Source organism: Lissotriton vulgaris, chromosome 3_1 (genome assembly GCF_964263255.1).
Source record: "Lissotriton vulgaris chromosome 3_1, aLisVul1.2, whole genome shotgun sequence".
In the NCBI taxonomy this organism is placed as follows: domain Eukaryota; kingdom Metazoa; phylum Chordata; class Amphibia; order Caudata; family Salamandridae; genus Lissotriton; species Lissotriton vulgaris.
The window spans coordinates 867,518,043-867,533,696 of NC_141689.1; the positions used below are offsets into that span (position 1 = coordinate 867,518,043).

At 43.0% G+C, this 15,654-nt stretch overlaps 1 protein-coding gene across 4 annotated transcripts in view; it reads left to right on the forward strand.

Moving 5' to 3' along the window:
* The window catches only part of FANCC (FA complementation group C), a 1,396,321-nt gene that overhangs the window by 889,423 nt on the left and 491,244 nt on the right, over positions 1–15,654 (forward strand). For all 4 annotated transcript variants that reach the window (XM_086961183.1, XM_086961186.1, XM_086961184.1 and 1 more), the window contains one exon: positions 12,993–13,086. In XM_086961183.1, the coding sequence (XP_086817309.1) occupies positions 12,993–13,086 (94 nt within the window). The remainder of the gene's footprint in view (positions 1–12,992; positions 13,087–15,654) is intronic.

The following is a 15,654-nucleotide window of genomic DNA, read 5'->3' on the forward strand; positions in this document are numbered from 1 at the left end:
TGTCCACAGCCTTCGACCTAGTGAATAGGTCCAGGGTGTGGGAAATCCTCTTGGAACTGGGGATGGACCCTACCTTGGTTCATTTTCTGGCTGAGGCTCATCGGGACCTAGAAGCGTCCATCAGGATGACGCAGGAAGGAGCCTGTACAGCTGGATTCAAGTCTACCAGAGGGGTGCGACAGGGGTGTATCCTCGCCCCAATGTTATTTACACTCTATATTAACCACCTTGAATCCACACTGGAGCTGGCAACACTCGACGTCCCGCGTTTCGGCGGACTGACCACCCCGGTCCTCCTTTGCGCGGACGACGCGGTGCTCGTGGCACGTACTCCTCTTGGGCTACAAAGACTATTGACATCCTTCGATGCCTTTATGACCTCCCTTGATTTAAAAATCAACACAGACAAGTCCCATGTTATGGCTGTAGGCGGCAGAAAAAATAAGGACTTGAAGACCTTCTACTGTGCTGATACTCCTATTTCCAATGTGAGAACTGTTACCTACCCGGGGGTAGTATACGACGATAAGGGCACGTGGGCACCTCAAATATCCGTCAAAACCAACGCCATGAAAAGAACAGCAGCCGCCATTGTCGGCTTCTCAAAACGTCTGGGTGGTAAGCCCACGGAAGCAATGCTGGCACTCTACAGAGCGAAATCAATCTCAGTAGTAAGGTACGGGGCTTCTATCTGGGGTTATTCCAACAATATAGAATCAATACAGATGGAAGAAAATAGATTTTTACGTATGCTTCTAGGATTACCTCAATCTACAGCCACTTTCTCTGTCCATATGGAACTAGGCCAGGGGTACATCAGTGACATCGTCAAACAATCCCCTATCTTGATGTGGTTAAAAACATGGCTGAACTCCAATTTAACTCTGAACCACACAATTATGAGAGACTGCCTACTTCTGGACAATATGAAAAATATCCCGTGGCTAGCATATATTAAAAAAACACTAACTTCCCTGGGCCGCCCAGATCTCTTCCATAAACCAGACTGCATTGTTAAGAATGACCTGGAATGGTTCAAAGTGACTTTTTCCAAAGTGAGAGAAATGGAGCGGGAGAGCTGTGAGCTTGCGAAACCCACTTTGAGGGAGCACTATATTTCCAAAACTACACCGGCCATTGAACCTTATTTAACAGTAGTGTCTATTCCATTACATCGCTGGTTATTAACCAAACTAAGACTTAACCAGATTCACTTTCTGTTAAATGATTCGAAGGTATGGCCCAAGCCAGAGGACTTAGCGGCCTGCAAATGTGACGGTTTTTCTCTGCAGGACACTGCTCATTTTATGTTCTTCTGTGGTATATATGATCTGCCCAGGAAAAAGTATATTGTTCCATTGCTTAAGAACAAGGGGTTCGTTCAAATCAAGCCTGCCCTATTTTACTTAAAAAAGTTAGATTCACCACTAACTATGTTTAGTGTCGCTAACTTCTTGGTAGCTGCTTTTCGCCTTAAAAAACGTTCTGGAAATAGATAACTTAACAGTTTTGACAACACCCGATGGAATTATTGAAAAATTTTCTGCATTTTTTAAAATTTTGTAAATATTTTAATTGCTCTATTTTAACAGCGACTGCAACCCGATGTAACTGTACCCCTTAATTATGTATTTCATGTCTACGTGCTTTTTATGATTCGTTATGAATCGAAATAAAGTTGTTTTTGAACTTTGCTAACATTTAAGGAACAGATCTGTACTGATCCCCCTTTGTATGCATCCATTTAGCACACACTCTGCGGTGTCCACCATTTCTGCAGCGATATTAACTTCATCAACAAAGAGTGACATAGAGGGCACACTTATCATTCGCTGTTGGGATCACACTGAACAGCCCGAATGTAAGCTGCATCAGCGGGCACTGATAACTAGGTGATGGGCACTTTATCATCGCAACAGTCGTTTTTTTCTTACTTCAATTTATCTTTTCTTTCAGAAATACATCCCCTGATGAAGGGCTAAACCAGCCCAAAATGGATTTGGATGACTAATTGTACATTTGATTCGTCTCTTTAATGTATTCATGGAAATGTGATTCATATTGGAAACCCATATATTCTTGAATGAAGAATTCTCAAAAGAATAAACTACCAAACCAATGAAATTGTGTGCAAAAACACCGGAAAAACTGAAGTGATCACGTTGGGAAGAGATACTTCCATCTGGAACTCTACCTGGTGGCCGGAAGTAGCAGGACCTTTCCCTCAGCCCGTTAAACAAGTAAAAAACCTTGGGATTAAGATAGATGACCAGCTATCTCTATCTGAACAGGTTAACAACATTACTTACTCTTGCTTTTTAACTTTGAAAGTACTCAGAAAGATTCTACCTTTTATCCCCTTGGCCCTCAAAAAGACAGTAATCACAGCCTGGATACTGTCTAAAATTGACTATTGTAACACTCTTTACTTGGGAGCAAAGAAGGGAGTGATGTGCAAACTACAGAAGCTACAAACAAATGCAGAAGCATGTTTACTTCTTAAAATTCCAGAGTTTAGCCCAGTAAGCCACGCCATTCGAGACTTGCACTGGCTACCAGTCCAGGCAAGAATCCATTTCAAATCTATGTGCATTCTGCATAAGACTCACCCCGGGCCTGGCTCTGCCGACCTTAACTCACATATCAAGCTCTACACACCTCAATGAGAGCTTAGATCTGCAACCGCCTTTCTGCTGGTGGTTCCAATGATAAAAACAGTAAAGTGGGGGTGGCAAAAGTTTTCTACATCTGGCCCCAAAACTGGAGTAAGATGCCCACTAATTTCAGGAAACAAACCAATCTGTTAATGTTCAGAAAGGCATTGAAAAAATGGTTGTTCGCTCACAAAGTTTAGCCAACTAGCCCGACTCCTTCACAGTCACTGGACAGCTAGCGCTACAACGCCACGGCAAACATGTGCTCTATGAAAACCCACATTTCATTTCATTTCATTCATTTCAAGTTGATGTTATACAGCTAGAAGAAACGGACTACCATTCGGATATTTAGCAGTGCATCTAAGGGACACTACCCCCTGGCGGGGTGCTATCCTTAGTCATTCAGACATGCTTCTGATCAGAAAGAGCTACCTAATTACACACCATCAACAAATAGCAAAATAAATACCTTGGACACAGATTCAGCAAAATCACGCAGTATGTAAGCCAATTCAAAGGCTTAAAATACTTCGAACACACTGCAAAGTGGTGGAAATCGATTTGAAAGATTTTTTAAGTCTCAAAGTTTATTTTCCATTTTTACATACTGTAAAATTAGTTAATTCTTCAGCCTAACAGAAGGTCTTTTGTGTTTTTTGTCTCCAGGGGCAAAATGTAAATTTATTTAATCTGGCTAATGTTAGACCGGCTGACTGCATTAAAGTTTTCAGGGCTGATTCCCTGCCAGTTTAACACCACTTTACTGCTGGTGTTTACCATCCTCCTTATTAGACTCTCCAAAGGTAAGACATTTCCTAGTCTTGTGTTGAGCAAGAGATACGGTGCAGTTGCAGGCCTTCCCTCCACCACAATAAGTCCAGGGCCTTCGAGCTATGATCCTAATGTTTCAGCCTCAGTCCTGAATATCGATGCAAGTGGCTCTGAGGCTTTTCGGCTTTGTGGCATCCTGCATTCCGCTAGTTTACCTTGTTTTGTGGAACCTGAAGGCTTAGTAGGCTCAGCACCAAGGGATCCTATTTTCATGCAGGTTTTAGAGAAGACTACAAAAGACCTGCATTGGTGGCTCAACCGCAGTTACAACGGCAGCACACTCCTCTGCCTTCCCTTCCCATAACTGACAATGGTGACAGATCTGTCATTGCTGGGTTGGGGAGGTCATGTGGGAGTGATGGAGATCAGAAAACTCTTGTCTCCTGCGAAGACTTATCTCTACATCAGCTAGTTGAAGTTGTGAGCCATTCTCCTGGCGCCGAAGGCCTTCCTACCGTCCATCAAAGAGTGCCTGGCTCAGGTTCACATGAACGACAACACTATCATGTGGTACTGCAACAAGCAAGATGGAGCATGAGTCTCCGTCCTGCCAGGAAACACTTTACCTCTGGAACTGGCTGGAGCGATTGGGCATTTCCCTGGTTGTGAGCCACCATGCAGAATCTTTGAAAGTCATCAGCACAGCTGATGGTGCGTGGTGGATCATAAATGGTATACACTCTGAGGTGGCACAGTCTTTGAGCAATTGGGAGAACCCTGTCTAGAGCTCTTCGCTACCACATTGAAGGCTCAATGTTAAAACGTTTGCACTTTGGAGTTTCCAACAAGGCTGTCTCTCAGGGATGCTTTCTGGATAGAGTATGGAATTTCCAACAAGGCTGTCTCTCAGGGATGCTTTCTGAATAGAGTATGGAGGTCCTTTACCCCTTTCCACCGCTACCTCTCTTGCCCGAGTTCCGAAGATCAGGAATGATCCAACTCATCCTAGTGCCTCCGGTGGTAGCTTGGTGTGGCCCCTGTAATACTGATTCATTGCAGGCCAAACTGTTGGATGACCTATTATTTGTTTTATCTATGGCCCAGCAAGTAATTGCATTGTGCACTGTTAACGGTTATCTGTCTGCCTTTCAGTCTTTTTACGTTTACTGGACCAACCGTTCCTATTCAAATCATATGTTATGAAGACATTTTTGACAGGTTTGATACATTTGTTTCCTCCAAAACCATTTACCATGCCACAGTGGGATTTTGATTTGGTTCTCACTTTCTTCATGTGCACTTCATCTAAACCTATGCACAGCTCTGCTTTACATCTCCTGACTTTGAAGACTGTGTCTCTGGTTGCGATGACCTTGGTTCATTGCATGAACGAACTCCAAGCTCTTTTGTGCATCCACCTTATACCACCTTTTTTCCAAAATGGTACTATGGACCAAGGCGCCTTTTTGCCTAAAGTTGTTATGGCTTTTCATATTGGACAATCCATTATTCTTCCAACGTTCTGTGCCCCACCTCACCCCTCGAAAGACAAGGAGAGACTCCACCAGCTGGACCATAAAAGTGCTTTTAGTTTCTACAATGATGACACCAAAGACCATCTGGTGGATGATCAGATCTTTGTAGGGTCCTCTGGGGCAAAGAATGGCATAGTAGTGCAAAAAAATACTTTGTCAAGGTGGACAGTCCTCTGCATCAAGATCTGCTACACACTGGCCAAGAAGCAGCTCCCTGAGGGGATTAAGGCCCATTCCATCATGGCCAAGGCTGCAACTACTGCGCCGGCATGCAGAGTGCTGTACTGGACATCTGTCAGGCTTCAAATTAAATAGCAATACACACCTTCACAAAGCACTACTGCCTTGACAGCCAGGTCTGACAGGAAGAGCATTTATCTCGCTCGGTCCTCCAGGACTTTTTGATGTGAGTCATTCCACAGACCCATAACCCTTGGAGGTACTGCTTTGATATCTATGCTAAAAGTGAGGAATGTGTGGTTAGATGTATTTATCAGAACAAGTACCTTACCTTCAATAATGTTCTTTCTGGTGGATACTCGATATAACCGCAGATTCCTCACTGCCCTCCCTATTCTGTGGAATGGTCTATTTTCTAATCTAAAAGGTTCCCAAGCAAGGAATATGCACACTGGAATGACTGACTATTTTCTGGCTCTGCCTCCTACAGCATGGACAGAGTTAAGAAAGGAACTGACGTCAGCATGCAGGAGTAGTGCTTATATGTGGCTCCCTTTTTAGGTTTCGCTGGGGGGCGGAGCCGTTAGGCTCCTCCTCCAGAGAAATCTATTGAGTATAGTAAGCACTATGGAACACGCCCCCCCGTCCCATTGGCTAGCTCCATAAATGGAGCCTAGCCATTGGACGAGGGGCCTGTCCATCAATGCCGGACCAGACACGGGGGCGTTCCCGAGATTCTTTGGCTTTTGCCGACGTCACGCGACGCCGGGAACGCCCCCGAGTCTCCTCCGGCCGGGCCGTGCTTGCTGCTGTCCTGGGCATCGTGAGTGTTTTTCCCCCGGCACGTTTCCCGCCTCCCTCCCGCCGTTCGTGTTCTCTCCCGCCCCCCTCACGCCCCCGTGTCCTCTCCCGCCTCCTCCCGCCGCCCTTTCCTCTCCCGCCCCCCCCGTGTCCTCGTAGGTGCTGCCGCCATTTTTTTTATCCGCCCGGGGGTCAACCGGCAGCTGCTCGGCACCTTGGCCGAGACACGAAGGGGCTGCGACCGCATTGGTGGCTTTTCGGAGGCTCGTCGGCAGAGGCGCGCTCTGATTGGCCGCTGCAGTGGGCCTGTCCCCGTGAGCTGCGCCGCCGTTGGTTGGAGCCTCGCCGCGTCATCAGGATCTGCCCCGGGAGCCGCGCTGTGAGTGGCTGACTCCGGGGGAACCCTCGACGTCAGCGGAGGCCAGTGGGAGCTGCGACGGGGGCCGTGCCTGCGAGGGTGAGTCTTTGGGAACACGTGATGGTCGCTGTCTGGGAGTCTGCATGTGGCGCACAGGTATGCTGATGAGAAACTGGGCAGCATTATGGGCACGCGAGGTGAGCTCGACGGGCGGGTTGTGGGGGCAGAAGGGGCGGACTCGGAGGGAATGCGTGGAAAGTGTTGGTGTCAGAGTTGTGCGCCACTGTGCCTACTATTTCCAATCTCGCTGCACTTGCAGTGATAATGTTTTTTGCTTCTGTGCTGAGTTCACTTCTGACGCAAATCATCATTGGCCCTATAAAGTAACATAACTAGCGCAGGGGGATAGGAAGTCCGTGCGCTGCATTCACGTAATACGACCGACATGCCACGTAATGACAAGCCATAAACCTATATGTTTCACTCAGTGTATTTGTGCTTTGCTTAAAAAACACATACCGCCTAACATTCAGCATGTGACGCACTTCTATACATCATAAAATACTATACTATGCGCAAACACATCATGCAGTTTGGGAATCGAATATGGCGAATGAAGGCTCATTGGAATGTGGTTTGTGACATCCAGCTCTTCCTGTGACAGAATCATAGAATCAAGAGCTATGGACCCTGTGCTAAAATCAAATTAATGACGCCATTAGTACACTTCCTTACCGCTTGCAAAGTGCCCCTTTGGTTGCAGAGACATCAATATTATCAGGACCGATTTGAGTGACGGGGCATTTGTCCAGCAAACTGAGATGCCGTCTCTTATCCGACAGGAAATATTCAGTGTTGCATATTAACATATAATACTGCAGTTTTTATATCTGAATATTCAACCACGCGTAGCAGTATTCGGCTGATTATAGAATGTCCATATTTCTGTTGACAAACACAAATTTCAGAGGCCGGCATTGGTATTTTCGAGAATTTAGCAGGTCGTGTGTTCTTTGGTGGCCGGAAAAGGGAGTGACGTCTGAGAGTGCAGTAGGATGTGTTTAGCATTGCAGATAGCTGTGAGTTGGAAATGAACAGAGCAGCAGCATGTCAGCGTAGCGACACCAAGGGAGGGCCTCATATGGGTCTTCCTGTCTGAATGTGGGTGGCGTGCCTGCTGGTGGTGCGCAGTGGTTCAGGTTGTGGTAGAGCCTAGTGAATGGCAAGCAGGGACTTACTAGTTATCAGGGTTGGACGTTCAAGTTTATCTTTGATTAATTCTTGGTTTGAATTTGACTGAATAGTTTTAAAGTAGACAAGATACGTTTTTAGGTCTGGAGTTAGCTTTGCTCTTTTGATTTTCCTAAAATGATATGTACAGTACAGTTACTCAAGGGGCTTTCAGCTTCTCCTCATCATCCATTGGTTTGATATTGTGTCATTCACATTTTTCTTCTGCCCACTATAGAGCACAACTTGTGGCAAAGGGTCAGGCAAGCTTCACCCCTTGGCTAACTTCACTGAGAGTTGCGCCATTCTGCCCTCTCAGAAGAAGCCTATCCACACACAAAGTAGTTCTCTTTAGTGCCCTGGGCTACCATGGCAATGTTTGATTTCTGTTACCCAGAAAGTATTTTTGTTATTAGCCATTTGTTTGTTAGACGGAGGAGGGCCACCAGCTTCCTCAATATAAAGGTTTGTAAAAACGATGGCAAAACAAAATAATCACTGACTACACCAAAAGGCTGGCAGCAGCACCACACCAATTGGCTTTCCCAATGCTTGTTTAGTATGGGAGCCATCACTGAGGAATGGCAAGGCTAATGCTCAAAATAGCTAGCTAAATCGAGAGTAATCTGGTATTTCCCTCCATTGTGTACACGTCATTTTGTATTGTCACAGTTTCCCATTCATGTTTACAAAAATTTGCTTACGGGGATTGGACGAGTCTAAAACCACTCCCTGTGTACCTCTGCTGCCATGTTTTTTTCTGTGACAAAGCAATAATCAGTTTTTCTACTGCATGCAACCTTAGGCACAAGGTTAAAATTGCTTGTGACGTTTCTACCCCACCTATGATTTATGATAAGTGGCCAAGAATTGAGGGATGACATTTTATATTGTTTACTGGCTGACCATGCGCAAGGCTCATGTATGGCCAGGTACATTTTTACAGTAAGACAAGAAGTTAAAAAGTATTCGACATTTCGAAGGCACCATGGTGGGGTGTCAGAGGCATATAAGACTGCAATTCGAAGCCATCTCTCACTTTTTATACCTGTAGCTCTCACGCATTATAACATTCATGGCAATTCATTTACTTGTTGAAAAACTCACCCTTTTAAATACACCAAACAAGTGCAACCCTTGTTTTAAAATGTCTTTTTGACTAATTCATATGGTCAGTTCCTAAATACATGGAAAATATTCATGTGAATTACCTTAGTAAAATAACTTGAATGTTCTTTCACACTTCCATTTGAAATAATATTTATTTTTTATAGTGCTCTGTTAATCAGGAGGCCTTTTCAGGACACCAGTGAAAACAAAATATGATCACAAGCTTCTTAGACCCCAGCATGTTGTTTATATAGGAACATATGCAGTGAGAATTTTGTATTTACCTGCATATTAAATACACATTACTACATTTTTATTTCACCTGTGACTGTAATAGAGGGCAGAAGAAGGCTGTGAAAGTGCTTCTTATGATGAAGTGACATTGATGCGCATTGCATATGCAGATTTTTCCTTCTCCCATTGTTATGGTGATTTGGTGCCTGCGGTCAAGAAATGACCAGCTTGAGTGTCAACCACTGGTTATTTGACACTACACAACATTGATAAATTAGGGCTTGATGTACCAAGATTACATAAAAAAGTGATCACAATTAGCTCACCCAATTTTACAAATACAATTTGATTTTGCATACAAACCTTGATACAAATAGGTTGATTCACAAAACACAAAATCACAGGGGAGTGCATAGGGAGTGCATGATAAGTGCAGAGTGCATAGGAAGTGCAGAGTGCATAGGAAGTGTGGAGTGCATACAAAGTGCACAGTGCATACAGAGTGCTGCATAAAAAGTGCAGAGTGCATAGGGAGTGCATAGGAAGTGGAGCGTGTAGGGTGCATATAGAGTACAGAGTGCATACAGAGTGCTGCATAGGGAGTGCAGAGTGCACAGGGAGTGCATATGAAATGCAGAGTGCAAAAAGAGTACTAGGGAGTGCTAGAGAGTGCCAAGTGACTGCAAAAAAAAGGTAATGGCAATGTAAATGACAATGCCATTTACTTATCTGTTTTCGAAACAAAAACATAAATACAAATTTTGGCATATACAATGCCAATAACTCTAACTTTTCCAAAGGCGAAACCATTGCATTGAAAATGCTTGTTTGCTTCTGGGTTGGAATGAAGTCTGTGCGGAGCCACACAACACATCCTACCGAATGGCAGAACCAATAGCGTTAAGTCTTTTGAAACCAACCAGCCTTTTAGAACGACAAACTTTCACGAGCCACCTAGCTTCAGTGGACATGAGGCGGGCAATTTTTTTTAATGTAACTAAAGCATTGTGTAGTAGCACATTGTCATTTACAGACAGCACATTTTCCATTGAAATGGCCGCTAAATGTGAACAGACATTCACTTTTACTGCTTAAACATATGATAGTGTGTGGAAATCGGGTTCCAGTGACTATTTGCAATTTGTTCATCACCAAGTAGTGTCATGGTTTGTTCTGATCCTATTAAAATCGTTATTTCCATCACATTTCATAATTACAAAAATTGTGCTTCATTCCTGCTTTCCCAAATACTGAATGTGTACAGTTCATTTACAGGTGTTCACATTTTATTGTGTGTTAAAAAAAAATACATCCTACAGCCTTTCCTTTCACTCTCCTTGTACACTAGCAAGATTGTCACATAATTCACTTTATTTTCTCTGAGTGCAAAGTGAGAAGGGTTTGTAAACACCCATCCCCATGTTAAAAGAATAAGCAACAATTTGTCAGAAGACATAGTCTGACAATTGACCCCTGTTGTTGGATCGCAGCAAACATGACAAGATAAATACTGAATTTAAAGGCTTCTTTATTTATTGTATAAATCGACTTGCGACCCACAGTTTGACAAACTCTGCTTTAAGGGCATCCTGTACGCCGCAGCACATCTCACCCAAGGCCTGAAGAAATATTATCACATCACCCCATCCTAATGGAACTCCATTGGCTTCCATTGTTGGCCCGCACCAAATTCAAAAACAATTTAAAAAACAACTGCACAGTTTACTAAGCTGCAACATCCCGCACCCTGCTTATCTTTCGGAAAAGCTCAATATTTCTGGTGGTTCTCAGAACACCAGCAGTCTGGACACCATCAGACGACAGACTAAGGACTGTAAAAAGTGAAAAGCAAGACGCTGCCTTTTCCATCTGGCATCCAAGATCTGGAACAACATCCACATATCCATCAGGACTGCTCCAACGCTGCTTTAATTTAGGAAAGAGTTTAAGACGAACCTTTTTAAAGAACAATACATCACAATGCATTTATAGTCCACAAACCAGCCACCTCTCCTAATGCCAGTTGACTTTGTGCTTGTCTTTGACCCTGTACAACCTAAACTGACTTTTGGCTAGGTTTGTGCTATAGCAATGCCAGATACATTCATATGTAAGTCACACCAGAAGTGAAACTAAAGCTGTTCCGTATTACCAAATAGACAAAGTAGGCACTGGCCTATGGGCCCCACTCCCTTAAGGGGCCCAGTGACAATGGATCAAAATAAAACTTAAAGTACATACACCAGTGACATCAGATTCACAAAACAGTCTCTTAAAAGCTCATCTTCTGGTAGCTGTCAGTTTGTAAAAAAAAAACTGGTGCATTGGGTATTAGGAGAAAATTTGCGAGGAGGCCCACATTTTTGACTGCCTAGGAGCCTCCATAGGGTTTAATCCGGCACTGAACTGAAGTATCTTAACAAACGTTGTCATACTTCAATCTTGCCATTGTTGGAACCATCACTGCTAACTGAGAAATATCCATCTTGTAGTTTATTTTCTGCTTGATTGCAAGAAGAGAGTTGCAAGTATGTTTTAGGTGATCCACAGTGTTATTTATGGGTGCTGAAAGTAGGGGTGCTGGGGGAGTTGCAGCCCCCCAAAATAACTATGCTTTCGTTCAGAAAGTGAACTCGCAGTAAAGATGCCATTGAATTTTATTTTTATCTGGTAACATTTGCAGTGCTTCAAAGACAGGGGTCAAATGTCAGGCAATAACTTTTAGCAAATGGCTGTTTATTCTTTTAGGATGGAAACTGGTGTTACTCTATGTAACTGCAAAGCAAGACGATTTTGTAACGTGATGTGCAATCTTGCAGGGGTTAAGTAGATGTCATTTTCTCTAACACATGATAACATTGCAATGCCCGTAAATTAAATGTACAAATGTTTCAGACCAGACTATATCAGCTGCTCGGAAAGCAGTAATGAAGCACATTTCTTTTTGTGTAATTCTAAAAAAATTTAGATTTTTAGAAAGCTTTATTCTGATCCTATTGAAACAAAAATGTCAATAGGATTAGAATAATTCAAGGCATACATATCTTCTGAAATCCAATGTCCACACATTATCGTTTGTGTATTTTATCAGTAAAAAACTGTGCATCAGAGCAAGTTACTGGCTATTTCAATGGAAAATGTGCCGTCTGTGAATGATTGTATGCTACTATGCTATAGTAACATATTTGCAACAGCGTTGTACAAAAAGCACCACCAGCTGCATACTTCACCCTTACTACTGTCCTGCCAAATACATTTGCTTTGTGAGACGATTGGGAGTTTCACAATCCATATGACTTCCGTGATGTATCTTTGGTGGCAGCACTCCCGCCCCTATTGTTCAAGGACCCCTGGTGCCATTATCAGCCTGCTGGAGACTTTCACTGTAATTGATACAACTGGGTAAAGGATTTTCTCCCCCAATTCCTGGTAAGACCTCTACGATTAAATAAGGGGTATTTGCGTTCTGCCCCTAAACATTACCTAGGTTCATGCTTGGTGATGCAACGTAGCTCGAAATGGATATCGTCATTGCGGGGCAGTGTTTATGAACATAGCTTCGGGGCAGAGCTATGTATACATGATGCAACTTTTTCCATCACCTTTCTAAACCCTGACTATAGAAGGGCTGTTGGCTACCCTTGGAAGTAGGAAGTGGCATCTTAAGCTGTGGACATTGTCTTAAGCACATTTGAAGCTAAAAAAACAACATGGAGGTCTGATTATACACGTCAATGAGCTGTGCGTGTATGATTAATGGTGAACCATATATCTCGGGCAATATTTTCCATTTAGAAGTGTTTGGGGGCACCGTTGTGCTATAAATGTGATTAATAGTGCTCCTGCTGCTGTATTTACAAGCCTATCTTCCAGGTCCAGACATAAGTGATTACTGATTGATGCTCTCACAGGGAGTTGCTCAAGATTGGAGGTCCTGTGCATGGGCTAGTAATCAATGTTGACCATTAATCTGTTCTCGGTTTTGCAGTTTCCTCTATAGAGTACTATGCTAAAGCTGTAACTTTAAGTAACCTTCGGTCTTTAACTCAAAAGCTTCTTGATTGACTGATTTTGAAAGTGTTTTTTTTTTAAACTGTGTAACTTTTTCTTGTTTAGAAATGCGCTTCTGGACACGGATGGCTCTTCAAAAGTCCTAACAATAATTCGACTTTTTACTCGAAGTTTTGTCCAGTCACACCAAAAGAATAAGGTAAGGGGTCAGTGAAGCAAATTATATTTTAGTATATTGGTCTCACACTGCCTTGAGAATATTAGCAGAAACAAAAGGGACTCTTGTGCATAATTCCAGAATACTGAAGTTGATGCATTTGAACGAGGCATTTGGTAACGATTTAGATAAAACCGAAGTATATGGAAAAAGTTCAACTGTCCTGGGCTTAATCAGTTGCTGAATGTCTGTTTTTGCAATAAGAATATTTAATTACACTTTTGCTGCCGTCAGCACTGTTCAAATCTGTCATAAAGAGGCAGGCTTGTAAAAATGTGCAAATGTTTTTCAGAGTGCTAGTCGCTCAGCTCTTCGCCGGCTTCCTGTGATTTTGCTTTCAAAAGCTCATTATCTGCCTAAATTATCTATAAAGGTTTGCTGAGTTTTATTAGCTGGACTAGCATATTAAAACTCACATTTGCTGAAATGTTTCTGTGCTTGGTTTCCAACCTTAAACTGCTCTGCTGTGTAGCCTTTGCTGGGCAAATGGCCCCAACCAACAGCAGGTGGGATCAGCATATTTTCTATTCAGTGCTCAGCAACTTCTGGATTTGCAAGATATCAAGTTAGTTTGCACAACACCTGGAGGCCTCGACTTCAAGGCCGTTTCCTACAGTATGAAAAGAAGACTGGCCTTTCAGCTCTGCAGAGGCGAAGCCAATTTCTGCGGCTTGAAATATTCTAAATGCTCATTCTGGCCCAGGTTGTACCCCTAGCCATAGAGATTATGTTACTTCGCTCACTCCAGTCGGGGAAACATGTCATAAAATCCTCAATTTTATTGCTGAGGCCAAACTCCTCATGTCTGGTCTCCTCTCCTCTCTCCTTTTGTCACCTCTAGTCTCCTCTCTTCCCTAAACACGGCTTCTTTATAAAGATAATGCTTCACCTGCCTGTGCTAATAGGAGTAAAAACGTAAGGAAAGCTGTGCACCTGGCGGATAAGTGTACCATCGTTTTACACCATGGGCAGACTTCTTCTGAGTTTAGAGGATCTCCGGCCAGCGGGTTCCTGGTGGACCAGCAAACGTCAGGTTTTCATCCGTTGTGATAGCCTTGGGCATCAGGGAGAATCACACACTCCTCTCCTGAGAGCGACAAGACTCCGTAGGATCACATTCACCACTTCGGAGCTGGTGGCTTTCTTCATCCCAGTATTTTCTTTTTTAAGACAAAAGAAAGTTGCAGTTTCAATCTCCATCTGAAACAAGACGCAGCTGCCCAGTCTGCGGATGCCTCTGCAGAGCTGTATAACAATTCTTCAATAAATAGGTCATCTGGTGTGGCTAGATTGGGCTCCTCCTGAAGGTGGTAGACTCTGTCTTTAGTCAATACTAATGTATCTGGTTGGTTCGAGGTCTGTGACAAGCTCCTTCAAAAAAAAAAAAATGTTGATTTTTAGATTACAGAATTAAATGATATGTGATGTGCTTCTTAAGGATCCATGGCCTATAATAAAAAGACAATATGATTTGTAGAGAAATGTTGATATCCCTTACCCTAATTTTTCCAGGACGAGGTTTTTGTGAACTTCCCTTTAAAAAATGTAAACCACAAAATAAAAAACAGCAAGGAAAATATATATATATATTTTTTAATATCTTTGTATTGTTTTTGTTGTTGTAAACAACAAAATTGCATTCATTACATACATAACAAGAAATAACAAACTCAGATCCCTAGCATCGGTTCACAAATCAGATAAATATACATGTGGACGTATTATATATTCACTCTGGACAATTTTGTAGTTCTTTCTATCATGCTAAAGCAATATTTTCCTTTTTTATATGCTGTTTGTGGCGCAGACATTGTAGAACAACATTTCATTGAATTGCACACTATGCATGGGATGTTTTAGTACTTTCTCAACGTGTACAAATCAACTCAAATGTTCGAAATCACTTCAGGCTCCTCTGAATCAGTTTGAATTGCCAAAGCACAGTGATACATTGAATTTCTGAAAATAACACACGGTGCTATTGCAATTCCTGTATTATGAGGATCCTTTATTTGTCTTCTGGTTACAGTCCATAATTTAAAAGATTTCACAAAGCAGACAACTAGCGTGTTTTGATCCATATATTTGGAACTTCTTTAGGGATAATGTGCATAGTCTGGTTTATGTTCACCGTTGCCATCAGCAGTGGCGGCTCCTCCACTATGGCGGAGAAGTGTAGCCTCACCTGTTTTAAGCAGTGTGAAGAAGGGAAACATAAAATGATAATAACTTTAACTTATTATCATTTTATGTTTCTGTGCTGCTTTGCGTGCAGGCGGGTGGACAGGGCTGCTCTGCTCTCAGAGCAGGGCAGGGGAGGAGTGGTTTGCCCACTCCTAAGTGCACATGACTGTTTGACTCTTTCGAGCCGCCCAAAACAGTCATGCACACTTTTCCAGTTCTCCCTGCAAGCTGTATTACAGACTATGTGAAGAACATGCCCAGGCCCCCATTCCCTGGCTGAGCTTCAAACCAGGAAGCAGGGGAGCCTGACTGTGCTTCCTGTTACTCAAGTCCCACAAGGAGAGCAAGAGCAGAGACGCGGGACCC